Genomic DNA, 15,041 nt, shown 5'->3' on the forward strand with positions numbered 1-15,041 from the left:
CTGCTAAATGGAAGACGCCTACCATCCGTTCTCTCTCAGAAGTGAAACAGAGGGTTAATGGCATGAAACCATTTGAATATGGTCTGGCCCGGTTACAGAATAAAATACCTCAATTCCTTAAAATATGGTCGTTCACAGATCTATGCACCCCATATAGCTGCAGCCAAACACCCTTGGTTCTGCTGTATATCTACTAACCTCCTACATGCAGTGTTGATTTAGGCCACTGCCTCGCTATGTTTTTTGTATGTAACAGCTGTTTATGGTGTGCTATATTTAAACCTCTACAGTGTCTAATAACATATGTATGGCCAACTGTACAAAATGCCTTAAAAAAGACCTGTCACCCAGGCATAAAAACTGTATAATAAAAGCCCATTTCAAATTAGAAAGGAAACCCAAACTCATTTTTTTTATTAACACATCCAAACCCATTATAAAAGCATTTAAAAATCCCAGATGTCAATCATATATTGCCCTGCCCCGCCTCTATGCCTTAGGCATAGAGGTGGTTCTTTTTAGAGGTGGTTTCTAAAAACAATAAAAACTGTAAGTTACAAAAAAAAAAAGTATGCTGCCTATTAAAGCTGGGTGTTAGGGGATCCCCAGAGCTATAGCCTGGTAAGGAGGTGGTTGTAGCTCCGGGATTTTCCCCAGTCTGGCCTGGGCATTTCTGTTGCAGTGCAATGCAGCCATCTTATATGTACTTTCCAGGCATTTATAGTGTACAGTTAGGGGCACATTTACTAATCCACAGACGTCCGAAAAGCGACCGAATGCGTTTTTTTCATAATGATCGGTATTTTGCGATTTTTTTGTAAATTGACGCGACTTTTTCCTAGCCATTATGACTTGCTCATAAATTGTCGCGACTTTTTCGTAGCCATTACGACTTGCTCGTAAATTGTCGCAACTTTTTTGTAGCCGTCGTGCAGAGTACGAAAGTTTCAGATTCATTCAAGCTTCAGTATCGTGACTTTCCTTGGGCCAGGTTGGAGCTGCAGAGTGCCATGGGAGGCTTCCAAAATCATGCAAAGTCGCAAAGGTTTGCCCGCCGTTTACGAGCGCTCAATATGAAAAAGTCGCGACAATATACAAGCAAGTCGTAATGGCTACGAAAAAGTTGCGACAATTTACGAAAAAATCGCAAAATGTTCGTTTCCAATCCGATTTTTTCCCATTCGGGATTCGTGGATTAGTAAATCAGCCCCTTAGAGCTGTACAGTTATAGTAAAATTTTCTGTTCTACCATAGTATAGTGTTGCACTTGCGCCAGTGAATTCGCTGGGGGTGGCAAACATATTTGTGACTTCCTTAATTAAAAATGTTACCAGTTTTAAAGTTATTTGTAAATGTATATTCTGCTCAATAGTAGTATAGCCAACTGGCTTCTACTACATAGTTTTAGGAGTAAGAACCAAAGGTGCAATAAATATAAAAAGTCAGACAGAAACTGCTTTCATTAGCAATTACATTTATAAATGGCTTTACATGTGTACATTTAAATTTTTGTATTAAATTATGCCATATTATAATATGGTATTGTATTTTATTATGCAAAATAAAAAAGGTTTTGGCTTGGAAACCCCTCTGAAATCTACAGTTTATGTACACAGGTATGGGATTCCTTATCCATAAACCCGTTATCCAGAAAGCTCTGAATTATAATAAGGCCATCTCCCACATTACATTTAAACAAATAATTCTGTTTTTTAAAAGTGATTTCCCTTTTCTCTGTAGTAATAAAACAGTACCTTGTATTTGATCCCAACTAAGCCACACAAAACAATATTGGTGACAAAACAATCCTATTGGGTTTATTTAATGTTTATATGTTTTTAGCAGACAAAAGGTGTGGTGATCCAGATTACGGAAAGATTCTTTATCCAGAAAACCCAGACCCCAAGCATTCTGGTTAACAGATCTGGATAAAAGTTGTGTGTTTGCTTCAGAAACACTACCATAGTTTATATAAACAAAGCTCTTATGTAGCCACACACAATTTTTACCAGTGCAGGGAAACAGTACATTCTATTTTCTTTTAATTACTATAAAACACTTTCATTTTTTGGTGTTACTGTTCCTTTAGGGAATGTCCAACTTGCAGTCAACAGTTACAGAATTCCAGCTCCCAGCATCCCCTGACAGCCTTAATCTTGTCTGTGGTGAATAGATTAGTTTATCAATGGCAGAAGACCAATCATTTGGATATTTGTAATGGAATTTATTGGCAGTGAATTAGAAAATGCCTTGTTTTTGTATCAGCCAGGGACTATTGTAAATACATGAAAATAAAGTGAGTTGTTTAACATACACATATAAGATCTGCACAATTTCTATCACCAATAAATCTGTGCAGCGTAAAAAAGATTCCAGGCCAAGCATTTTACTATCTCTCACCAGTCTGTAGCTCGCAGCACACAGGGAAATCCCTTGGCACATTCACTCATATTTTTCTTATGCACACAGTGCATCTATCACAAAAGTACAGCAACCTTAACTAACAGAACATTAGCCTCCCAGTATGAAATCCCAGCAACTTACATGAACAATCAGCTCCTCCCTTAGGCTCCCCAAGTGACTCCAAGCTAGCAACTTGTAAAAACTCTTGTGAGCTGCATACACTTTACCCATGTGATCTAACTCCCTCCTCTTTGGATCACATGGGATTAAGCTGATTTGAGAGAGAACTATTTTTATTTTATTCTTTGACTTTTTTTTTTTTTTTAAACTACTGCAGCGTTACTGCTCTCTTTGTTAAGAAGTGTGGAATAAGATCTCACTCTGCAGCTTTTCTTCAAAACTGCCTGCTGTGGCGTAATCATGAATGGCTGCAGTTAGATGTGCTGCCCTAATTGCAAATGGACTGCAAATAAACCATTTTGATTGTTTCTCAGTCTTGCATCATGTGTCAGATTTTGAAACCTTAGCTATTAACTTTTGGGTATTACTGTATTAGTCCAGATCAACAGTGCGCCTGCATTACAAAATAATCAGCTTTTAAAATGTGTGGATTTCTACTTGTCTGATAGACCCCAGTATAATTCTCAGGAATGCTGCTACTCACAGAAAATTGATATTTGCAACTTATAGTTTAGGATTATAAGGAAAGCCCTGCATTGTGCATTTTATAATACCTTGCTAGTAAGATATAATAAGAAGCAAGGTAAATTGTGCATACCTCCCAACATTTGAAAAACAAAAAGAGGGCAACATTTTTTGACCATGCCCACTTTTGTGACCACGCCCCAATTAACACATCCCATTTTTTTTCTAAAAATACTCCTTTTATATAGTTGAAATGGCAGGATCAGATGCAAATGTGCTATACCCTCATACTGTACTACCTAAGGAAAGCAAAATAGCAACTCGTACATATAAAATACAAATATAGAGAGAAGGCAGTCAGTTATGTATGTATGTATAACTTTATTTATAAAGCGCCACAAGGGTACGCAGTGCTGTACAATCTTACAATATACAGAATTACACACAGGGAGGACAAATGTTATAATAAATATAAGTGAGTTATAACTATCTACCAGTTTTGCCCACCCACACAGGGGAGACAGTACCCCCCATACACAGTGCCCCCCAGGCCCCCATAGACAGTATCCCCCTACACAGTGCCCCCATACACAGAGTCCCCCAAACACAGTGCCCCCAATACACAGTGCCCCCCATACACAGAGCCCCCCCATACACAGAGCCCCCCATACACAGTGCCCTCCAAACACAGAGCCCCCCATACACAGTGCCCCCATACACAGAGCCCCCCATACACAGTGCCCCCCAATACACAGAGCCCCCCATACACAGTGCCCCCCCATACACAGAGTCTCCCCATACACAGAGCCCCCCATACACAGAGCCCCCCATACACGCTCCGACTCCTTGCGCTGCTTCTCTCCTTATGTGGCTCCTTCTCCGGCGGGCCCAGGCCCTTTTATAAGGTTGCGCCCCGTGTGTACGTGTGACGTCATTACGCACGGGCGCAACCTTATAAAAGGGCCAGGGACCGCCGGAGAAGGAGCCACATAAGAAGAGAAGTAGCCCAAGGAGTCGGAGCGCTCAGCTTAAGACCTCTCATCCTGCTGTCGCGGATCCTTCTATGAATGTCCCGCATTTCCGTAATCTATTACGAAAATGCGGGACATTCAGGGAACTATCCGGGACAGCGGGATGCGCTATAGAAAGCGGGACTGTCCCGCTTAAAGCAGGACAGTTGGGGGGTATGAATTGTGTAAGGGTAATAAGTTCTAAATTTTTTATTTTCTTGTTTTTTTATTCCTTTATTTCTATTGTGTAATGATGCTGTGTGTCACAATTATAGTGCTGAATTACCGATAATGGCCTACCAGCAAAATACAAATCTGAGTGAAATACTGATTAAAGGAGAAGGAAAGGCTAATAAAGAGTTAACCTCAAACTGCAGGCATACCTTCAGTTCTCTCAATAGTGCCCTTAATCTCCCCATATTTCTCCCGTTCAGATAATCAGAAGCCTCACAGGAAAGAAAAACGCTGAGCTTTGTAAAGAAAGTTCCCATAATGCCTCTCTCCTGCACCAAGACCAAGACCAATGTTCATGCTCAATTTGTAAGACATGAAGAAGCTTCCTGTTAATTGGCTCAGATCACACATTCCTAAGGGGGGAGGGAGTTCTTAGCATTCTTGAGGGAGGGGGGAGCAGGAGAGGGGAGAGAGCTGCATGTCTCTGGCACAGGAAACAACAAATCCTGTTTCTTTTGACAGAGAACTCAGTGCAGTGTTTCTGTGAGTGCTTATGGCTGTATTTACATAGACCTTTCTGATAAAGCTTACTTAGTTTTTACCTTTTCTTCTCCTTTAAGGCCCGTTATAATTTCAGGTAAAAATAATACTTCTCAGTACTCCACAAACCAGTACCTTCCCTTGTATACCTTTTTCCAACTGCAATAATATGACTAAGGGATTGTAACTCATAATAAAGGACTGGTGTTAAGACCAGAACTTAACTTTTTGTGGCACAAATAAACTACGTTTTGAATAATTCTTTTTGAATGCTGTTAAAGACAGTATGGGTATGACCAGTGAAGAATACCTTGTATATATTTATTATGTTTTGCTTAAGTGAAGTGATTAAAAAGTAATATTCACTTCCTTACTATGGTTTACACACTTCTTCAGGCTATGCTATTTGTTTGCTAGAACTGTACTGTACACCAAAAGTGTTTACATACCTTTGTGTCATGCTAGCACTGTGGCTCCACATTCTAATTATTTATAAATACTTTAAAACATACATTAACATCTAGTTTTCATTACAGACTTCTTGACATATGTGGCAATAGGGTCATAAAAAATAGTATCCTAATAGACAATATTCTTTGTGTTATACACTTTCTGCTGGAAACATGCATCTACATCACTGTTTCTGGATTTCTCTGAATATGTATTATAGAGTAAATATGTAAACATTTTACAATAGTTGATTTTGTTATAGCGATACACTTGATTAAAGCCCAGAAATCTGTATTTCAGGGTATTTTTTTATTAATTTGTACCAGTGCAGTAACCAATCAGTTACTTGCATTGCCTAACTTGCAGAAGATTCAAAGATAATAGCAGATTGATTATTATTAGTTACTGGCACTGTCACTTTTATCAGTAAGATTCTAGGACAGCTCATTGTCTAACACTGGTACAAAACTGTACAAGTGCAGCATCCCATAGAAACCAGACAGCAACTCTCATTGCCTATCTGTATGTTTGCCCTCTTGCCTCATTTTTTAAATAACATTTCTGTACAGTCTACATTGAGAAAAAGAAAACTAATTAGAAACTGAATTAAATGCATGTGTCTTTACGTGGACATGATGGGAACACTGGATGTTGACAGTATTCAAAAGAGCAACTGTGATTAGTAAAGAGACACTGAAACAGCACACATCTTTGCAGTTGGAATGGGGCAACACAATAATGTGTTTTATATGCATTAAAGGGATACTGTCATGATTTTTATGGTGTACTTTTTATTTCTAAATGGCACTGTTTACATAGCATATAATTCATTCTACCATTTAAAATGTTATTTTTGAACCAACAAATAATAGATTTTTTTTATTTGTAATATAGGTGTGTAGGCAGCCATCTCAGTGCATTGTGCTTGAGTCTGGGCTTTCAGAAGGAGCCAGCGCTACACATTAGAACAGCTTTCAGGTAACCTATTGTTTCTCCTACTGCCATGTAACTGCAGGAGTCCCAAGATGGATCTGGATTTGTTATGGTCCCCATACACGAGGCGATTTCACTCGTTGTGCGACGAACGATTATATCGACAAACGATCGTATGGTGATCAGGTTTCCATACGATATGCCATCCAGGGGCAACGATAATTTGCAAAGATTTCATCGTATCATTATCATAAAATACGTACAATCGTACATCTACGTACGATCCAATGTCGTGGTGGAAGCGGTATTTATTTATGTTCATTGACCGCTGCTGGCAATCATGACATGCGCAGAGAACAATCGTTCGAAGACAAATGCCTGACACTCACACCAACTGGCAGATTTTATCGTTAAACGACTAAAATTTTTAAACCTGGCCTATCGATTTTGGGGACGATAATGTCGGGTCGATTAGTGGGCCGACGATCGTTCCCACACCATCAACTATACGATAACTTAGCGATAGTATCGGATCGTTCGGGAATCGGTCGTTTGACAGTAAATTATCGGCCCGTGTATGGGGGCCTTTACTATTGAGTGCTATTCTTATATCTACTGGGAGCTATTTTGCTACCTTCCCATTGTTCTGCGGATCAGCTGCTGGGTGGGAAAGGGGGGTGATATCACTCTAAAAATGGCCATACACGGGCCGATTGTAGCTGCCGATATCGTTCCCTTAGACCGATTCGGCTTAACAGGGCACCAACGACGGGCCTGTCCGACCGATATCTGGCCTGAAATCGGGCAGACATCGATCGGGCAGGTTAAAAAAAATTAGTCAGATCGGGGACCACATCGGCTCGTTGATGCCATTACCGTCGGTTTAATTTGATCGTTTGGCCTCAGGGCCAAATGACCGAATTAGCCTAAATTCCCCAGATATCGCCCACCCGTAGGTGGGGATATCGGGAGAAGATCCGCTCGCTTGGCGACCTCACTTGACGTGTATGGCCACCTTAACTTGCATCTAAACAGTAAAGTGTGACTGAAGTTTATCAGAGCACAGGTCACATGGCCGTGGCACACAGGAAATGAATAATATGGCTAGCCCCGTGTGAAATTTAAAATTAAATATTTAAAAATCTGTGTTTTTGAAAAACGGATTTCAATGCAGGATTCTGCTGAAGAAGCTCTATTAACTGTTAAGTTTTGGGAAAAAAAGGGTTTTCCCATCAGGTTTGGACTGGGCCAGCGGGGCACCGGGAAAAAACTCAGTGGGCCCCACCAGCCCAGACCCGAACTCCGCTGCTACAAAGGCAACATTTTGGCCCCCCCAGGCCCTTTATCAAGCCAGGCTTGAAACATTGCCCTTTGTACATGTGTATATGGGCTAAATAAACACCTTTCGCACTTCATTTTTTGGTGTGCTACTGGATTTTCTCCACTGAATTGCTGACAACTCTGCAGGAGAGTAGTGTTCCGGCTAAGCACCCAACACTTCAGCAACTGAATTAGAATGGGCGGGTTGATCTCTCATTAATCGTCTAGGCAGTGCCATATTCATCTGGAGAGTGCAGTTCCTTATGCTTCATTATTGGGCAAATAATTATGCAACTAACTGTGCGCATTAATTAACAAAGTTAAAACTGAACACTCACATATATACTCAAAAATGTGCACTTCAAAAGCAATGCATAATTTTGGGTTCCCCAGGTCAGCTGCTTTTGGACAGATGTAAACCATAGCCCAAGATCTTTCTCCAGACACCAATGTGCTAAACATACCAGCAATTGTAATGCAAACAGACCTAAGCATATGTTAAAGTTTTGCAAAATTCCACACACAGCCAAACAAAGAGATAAAACATACTACATGTAATTAAACTGAATTTACAATTTTGTTTTACTTTCACAAACAATGCCAATTGTCCTTTTAAATAAAAGATGCTAGAACAAACTTTTTAGCTTCATGCTCTCTGTTGGTACCCTAAGGGGCAGATTTATCAAAACACGTGTTCAAATCCCGAATGGGAAAAATTCGGATTGGAAACGAAAATTTCTGAAGATTGCAAATATCACGAAAATGCTTACGAAAAAATCGTATTAGTCACGATAATATCGTATTGGCAATCTGAAAGTCATAGAATTTTCGTACCGAACCATTGCAAACAGCGGCAGAGTCTTTCCGAATTTTTCACACGGGCACGCGGAAAAAATTGCAGAGAATACACCCGGAGCGTTCGCATGAACGCTCCGAGCGTTCAGGTCTTTGTAAATCTCCCCCTAAAGCTGGCCATACACGTGGTGATCTGACGATGTTTTGTGCGACCATCGGTCGCACGAAACATCGTCAGATCCGCCACACACCATTCAGGGCTGAATCGGCAGGTAAGAAGGTAGAAACAATAGGATTTCTACCTCCTTCTGCCGATTCAGCACTGAAGGGAGATTTTGGTCAGGCGCCTTCTATGGCGCCCGATCAAAATTTTCAAACTGGTCCGATATCAGCAGCTTCCTGCGATATCGGTCGACTCACCGACATACCATACACGCACCGAATATCGTACGAAACGAGGTTTCGTACGATATTATCGGTGCGTGTATGGCCACCTTAAGGCTAAGGTCATTGTCATGAAATTGTCACAGTGATTAACACGAACACATTAACAAAACAAATACATACTTTGTTTACATTTAATCGATATTGCAGTTAAATTATAGTACTACAGTTAAAAATGATAAAAAATGAATGAGCTGCTAGACCACGGTGCATAACTACCATCAGCTAAAACAACTGCGCTTTTGAATCATTCTCAATAAAGTTGTTACAAAAGTTGTGCCAAGGCTGTATCCTAGCAACAAGGAGTATCGATCCCTTTTCGTTAGCCCTATCATCCTTTACTCAAAACACTTTAGCAACTTTCTACATCTCAGACTCAGTATACACACCCGCTTTGTCTGGAAAATAAAGTTGCAAAGCGGAAAACGAACCTATAGTAATCTTTAAGCCATGACAGAACGTGTCCAAAGCTTCCGCATTTGCGTGCATAGGGTAGAACGTAAGAAGGGGGCGTGTTTTAAAATGCGTAGTATAAATATGTGACGTCAGCGCCGTTCGTTCTCTTTCCACAGTTGTTCTGGATGTGGCAGGGTGAGTGAATGAGTGGGAAGGTTGGGGATGGCATGCAATCCGCCTTATATCTTTGGCATCGCTCTGTCCCGAGCCCTGTCATAAGGCTGCACAGAAGGGCCTAAGTAACGATTTCCCTTTTATGTCTTCATTTCAGCGATTTGACGCCTTACTCCCACTCCTGATCCAACGATGGCCGAGGAAGGGTGAGTGCCGAGGCCCGCTGTGGCCTGCTGTGTGAAAGAGTAATGGCAACACGTTACATTTCTGTACGTACCGGTGTAAAGAGCGAATGCATCTGCCCTGTGTCTTTTCTTTACTTGCTTGTATGTGTGGCTCATGTGTTTGGGGTATGAGTGAGGCATTCTGGGAAGGACGCTGTTGAATTTGTTCTTATACAGCTAGTTCCTTTTATGTGCACGTTTAAATGTCCAGTCTCCTAGTTATAGGAAAAGTGGAATTACACGTAGTGATATATTCAGTGTGAACATCCTTTTGAATCTTGCGCCTATATTTTCCTTCTATTATAGTGTTCCTTTTATTGGGTCATTGTAAATAAAACTGGGATTTTTTGTTTGACAGGAAATGCGGTTGTTATAATGCTATAAGTGGAATAACAAATCTGAGTAAAAGCATAATGTCTTCAGTTATTGCTGCAGTGTTTGTGTGATGATTTTACTGTAAAGTCGGATACCCCTTCACTCTTTCTGAGTGATAACTTCTATCTGACAAACCTGCAGCAGCCTCAGATGTATTTGTGTTGGGTGCAACTGCAGAAGATATTTGACCAGCATTTGTTTTTTAGCATTTCTGCTGGAGGTGTAATGGATGTTAACACCGCACTGCAAGAGGTGCTTAAGACTGCTCTCATCCATGATGGTCTAGCACGAGGAATTCGTGAAGCTGCCAAAGCTCTTGACAAGTAAGCCTTCCAAAGTTTTGAAATCCCTACTGCTGTGCTGTCTAATACATGGCCTTTTCTCGATGGGTTTCCAAATGTGAAAATATTAAATGAAGATACTCAAATTGATATTTAAACTTTTGCTAATTTTGACACATCAAAAAACTTTCTGCATCTTTAGCTTTCATGTAGAATGAAACTTGAGCATCTTGATGCTGTTAATTTCTTGTAGCGCATGAAAAGTTCTGCAAGTGCCAAAGATAATGTAAACTTAATTTAACACAAGGCTTCATTTGTCTCTGCTCCCACATATCCAGCCCACCTTTACCTATGATGAGAATTTGGCTCCCTCTTCTGAAACTAGTGAGGAAATTGCCAATTGTTACCCAATAATCTCTGAGGTGCATGGGGGGAATATAGCAAACGTTCTTAGCTGAACCAAATATGTGTATAGGTAACTCTTAGATCTTGTCACCTATCTGACAGATAATGTAACTTAACTATACATCAGTTCTAAAAAAACGGTAAACTACCTTTAAAGAATAAGTAAACCTTATTTTAAAAAACTCAGAATAACCGCTAAGAGCTGTGGTTGAGCTGCTTGTGATAAAAAAAATAAAATGGAGCTGAATGTAGGGAGAAAGGTATGTTCTGGGGCTTTTTGGGCTCAAAAGACATGCTAAAAACTACTTTAAATTTTTTAACATGTATAGTCAAAGTGAAAAAACAAATGTGTTGCCTGAGCTGTTGGAACTTTTTTGAAGTCACTTTAATTTTTTGGTTCTCATGAAACCTTTTTTTTTTTTTTTAAGGCGCCAAGCTCACCTGTGTGTGTTGGCTTCCAACTGTGATGAGCCAATGTATGTTAAATTAGTGGAAGCCCTTTGTGCTGAGCACCAGATCAATCTTATAAAGGTAAGTAAAAAAAAAAAAAAAACTTAAATGTAAATGATGTGAGGAAAAATAATGCTTTATTACCCGAAACGGTATTTTACCATGTGATTGCAGTTAAAATGTGTTTCAGGGGAGTGGATATGATAAAGAAACCTGCCCAACGGACTAGCAATACTATACTTGAAGATTGTAAGCTCTTTTGGGCAGGGCTCTCCACCTCTTGTACCGGTTATTGATTGCTTTATATGTTACTCTGTATGTCCAATGTATGAAACACACTTATTGTACAGCGCTGTGAAATATGTTGGCACTTTATAAATAAATGTTAATACTATAGATTTACAGAAACAAGGACAGTGCAATAACTAGGGTTGTGACATTCACACCTGAGTTTGTGTTAAAGCACAAAGGTTGATCAAAGAAGCTTTGGATATTTTGAGAGGAAAAAACTAACCCCCCCCCCCGATTTGAATGGGGCAATTTTCCTGAGTAGATTAGGCATGCATATATGTAAGGTCCTTCCATGTAGCTAGCTGAGTTTAAATAGATACTGAACTGTGTTAAAGTAGCCCTTCCTTGAATTTTGTCTATTTGGGATTATAGAGAATCTTCTCTCTAAGGATTATAGCACGCAGGCACTTTGTTCCATGTGAGAAACTTAGCTACCTGCAGGTGCTGATAGTGACAGACCTTGAATGGGAATCTTTCACCTGCGGGGAGTGAGATTTCCTACAGACTAGTGTGCTATAAGTCATCACCCTTATGCATCTCTGCACTGGTAAACTCGCTACTTTTGAAAACATGGAGAAGCCAGTAGGCAAAGTGTTCTGTACTCATGGTGAGCAGTGCTCAAACACTGCTAATTGAATTGTGTTGAAAATAGTCTTTCAGTAAAGGGTAACATTGCAACCTTATTCAGTGCTAACTTTTGTAGTTGGCTAATACTGGCATGCTTGATCCTATCTATGCACTATACAGGGTGCTATTTTTTGCTATGGAATGTGAGATTTGGGTGTTTTTACAGACTTATTAATGGTGACTATAACAGTTGTTGGCCTTTTAAATCATGGGATCAGTCTTATTCTCTTTATTCTAAATAACTTGTGGAAGTTACCTTTTCAGTTGTATGCTATGATGATAACTTGGCTCCCTCTACTGAATGCTATGAGGAGAAAAGCCTAAATGTTACCCAATACTTCCTGAGTTTACAGCTAGTGCTGTCTTTTTTTGCTTCCTCTGCATCATTGTGACTGGTTAATAAAAATATATTGTCTTTAAGGTTGATGACAACAAGAAACTTGGTGAATGGGTTGGTCTCTGCAAGATTGATAGAGAAGGAAAACCCCGCAAAGTGGTTGGTTGCAGTTGTGTAGTTGTCAAGGTAAGCGCTATTTTAACTTGCTAATGCCATTGTGAGCAGCTGTTGGCTTAAATGCTCTTCAGACCTGGCTCAAATCCTATGGCAATAATAAAGCCATCGTACGAGCCTTGAGGCCTCCCTATGGCATTCAAGGTCCCTGAAAATGGCAACATGTACTGCTAATACAGCAAAGTTGTATGGGATGGCTGGCCATCTATGTTTAGTGTTAAAATTACTTTCATATAGTATATCGTGTTATAGACACAGAGACAAAACTGGCACACCTGTTGTGGTTAAAATATAACTTTTACTTCAAAGTATTTAAAAACGCTTAAAATAGATAGAAAATAAAAGAGAGGAAATTTGTTTAAAATGTACACAATCACACCTTGAGCCTGTTACAATTCTAGCTCTTTTACTCCTGAAGATTGTTACTTAATAAAGTATCTTTAGTGTCGTAATTTGTTTGGTTACATTTGTAACGATTCTATCATTTGGTCTGCACATAATATCCTGTGTGGTTTATAGAGGAAAGTCGTGGTTCTATCACCTAGGTAAGTGAGCTGCTCTATACAGCATATCTTTTATGATTTGTGATCGGAGTCATAATCCTGTTACCCAGGTAAGTAATTAGTCTGCATAAAGCACTTTGTAAGGTTTGTAGAGAGTCGTAATTATATAACTTCGGTAAGTCTTGGTAGGGGAAAGTTCTCACAGAGAGTTGGAAATAATCTCACCATCCCTGTAATAAACTTTATTCCACAGTCATGTGTTGTGTCTTTATTTGATCCACGTTTACTTTATGGTGGGGATCAGTCAAGGTATTCACTGTGTAAACCGGTAAGTGTCTTTATAATGCTCGTTGCATGAGGAGTGATAAATCACCTGGCTATTGCCCAATACTTCACCCAATGGTGCGATGTTTCTAGATAGTACTCGTATATAAAAGGGAATTATTAAGCGCCCTGAGATAGGGAATTCTCTGATAAATCTGATATATGAGTACTATCTAGAAACATCGCACCATTGGGTGAAGTATTGGGCAATAGCCAGGTGATTTATCACTCCTCATGCAACGAGCATTATAAAGACACTTACCGGTTTACACAGTGAATACCTTGACTGATCCCCACCATAAAGTAAACGTGGATCAAATAAAGACACAACACATGACTGTGGAATAAAGTTTATTACACGGATGGTGAGATTATTTCCAACTCTCTGTGAGAACTTTCCCCTACCAAGACTTACCGAAGTTATATAATTACGACTCTCTCTACAAACCTTACAAAGTGCTTTATGCAGACTAATTACTTACCTGGGTAACAGGATTATGACTCCGATCACAAATCATAAAAGATATGCTGTATAGAGCAGCTCACTTACCTAGGTGATAGAACCACGACTTTCCTCTATAAACCACACAGGATATTATGTGCAGACCAAATGATAGAATCGTTACAAATGTAACCAAACAAATTACGACACTAAAGATACTTTATTAAGTAACAATCTTCAGGAGTAAAAGAGCTAGAATTGTAACAGGTTCAAGGTGTGATTGTGTACATTTTAAACAAATTTCCTCTCTTTTCTTTTCTATCTATTTTAAGCGTTTTTAAATACTTTGAAGTAAAAGTTATATTTTAACCACAACAGGTGTGCCAGTTTTGTCTTTGTGTCTATAACACGATATACTATATGTCAAAACTTTAAATACTGAGCACCCAAACTAGATTACTGTAGTGCGAGGTTTCCTAGAACTTATTTATATCAAAATTACTTTCATAACATATTTTTTTTTCTATGAAAACATAGACATTTTTTTAAAGAAGGAAATGTAGAATTGCTAGTGGTGATGCCAAAAGATTAGTATTACTGGGAAGTGCCAATTGCTTACGGATACCCTGGGCTTGCACTTCTGCAAGTATCTGCCCCAGCCCAGGGTATTTTCTAAGCAAGTACACAGAGCACTAATCTGCTTTTCAGGTGGTCAGTGGACCTGGGCTGGTGTATGTGGGTACAGTGAAAGCTGGCTTTCTGCTTAGTTTGGATTTTTTGCTAACGGGAGGGAAGTTAAGTGATCATGGGTGTGTGATACCTTACTTGCTAAAACATGCTTTCTTTTCTTGTTGAGAGTAATTATGTACTGTCTTTTTGTAGGATTATGGCAAGGAGTCTCAGGCCAAGGATGTCATCGAAGAATACTTCAAGAGCAAGAAATAAACATCTAAAATAAAAAGTATTGAGCCTGATGTGTGTGGGTTATTTTTTTTTTTGTCTTGTATGTAGCATCCACTTGCTATGTGTAGTGTTCTTGCTGCAGAATTCCTTCTATAGTTTATAGATTACGCTGCTGTGTAGCCATGGGAGCACTATTCAAGTTGTAAAAAAGAGAAGGTACAGGTTATACAGAGATAATCTATTATCTGCTATGTAACCTGACATCTAGTGCTATTTCAGTTTCGAATTGCTGCCCCCATGGCTGCACAGCACCTTTGCTTATATAAACTGATTCTACAGTAAACACAGCTCTTAACCAGTGCAGGGCAACAGTACTAGGGATGCACCAAATGCACTATTGCCACATACCCTGCTGAATTTG

The 15,041-nt window shown here is 39.6% G+C and overlaps 2 protein-coding genes and 3 non-coding genes across 8 annotated transcripts in view; 4 read left to right on the forward strand and 1 right to left on the reverse strand.

Annotated features, from left to right (window-relative positions):
• The window catches only part of slc18b1 (solute carrier family 18, subfamily B, member 1), a 39,030-nt gene extending 36,369 nt beyond the window's left edge, over positions 1–2,661 (reverse strand). For 2 of the 3 annotated variants that reach the window (XM_012962951.3, XM_031901694.1), the window contains exon 1: positions 2,545–2,661. The gene's annotated coding sequence lies outside the window, so the exon portion shown is untranslated. The remainder of the gene's footprint in view (positions 1–2,544) is intronic. The other variant, NM_001015938.1, reaches the window with a different exon arrangement.
• A 6,613-nt stretch (positions 2,662–9,274) lies between these two features.
• rps12 (ribosomal protein S12) lies at positions 9,275–14,691 on the forward strand. 2 transcript variants are annotated; one of them, XM_012962911.2, is made up of 6 exons: positions 9,275–9,305; positions 9,442–9,553; positions 10,090–10,206; positions 10,998–11,100; positions 12,359–12,460; positions 14,600–14,691. In XM_012962911.2, the coding sequence occupies exons 3-6, from the start codon at positions 10,109–10,111 to the stop codon at positions 14,660–14,662; spliced, it is 366 nt and encodes a 121-aa protein (XP_012818365.1). In that variant the 5' UTR covers positions 9,275–9,305; positions 9,442–9,553; positions 10,090–10,108; the 3' UTR covers positions 14,663–14,691. The 2 variants fall into 2 exon arrangements, with proteins under 2 accessions (XP_012818365.1, NP_001008435.1); NM_001008435.2 differs by having other exon boundaries at positions 9,442–9,490.
• On the forward strand, positions 9,945–10,018 carry LOC116411270. Its single transcript, XR_004223018.1, has one exon. It is a non-coding gene; the product is annotated as a small nucleolar RNA SNORD101 (small nucleolar RNA).
• LOC116411288 lies at positions 10,509–10,591 on the forward strand. Its single transcript, XR_004223036.1, has one exon. It is a non-coding gene; the product is annotated as a small nucleolar RNA SNORD100 (small nucleolar RNA).
• On the forward strand, positions 12,201–12,291 carry LOC116411287. The gene has a single exon (XR_004223035.1). It is a non-coding gene; the product is annotated as a small nucleolar RNA SNORD100 (small nucleolar RNA).
• Positions 14,692–15,041: the final 350 nt, after the last annotated feature.

The sequence above is a fragment of the Xenopus tropicalis genome, chromosome 5 (genome assembly GCF_000004195.4).
Source record: "Xenopus tropicalis strain Nigerian chromosome 5, UCB_Xtro_10.0, whole genome shotgun sequence".
In the NCBI taxonomy this organism is placed as follows: domain Eukaryota; kingdom Metazoa; phylum Chordata; class Amphibia; order Anura; family Pipidae; genus Xenopus; species Xenopus tropicalis.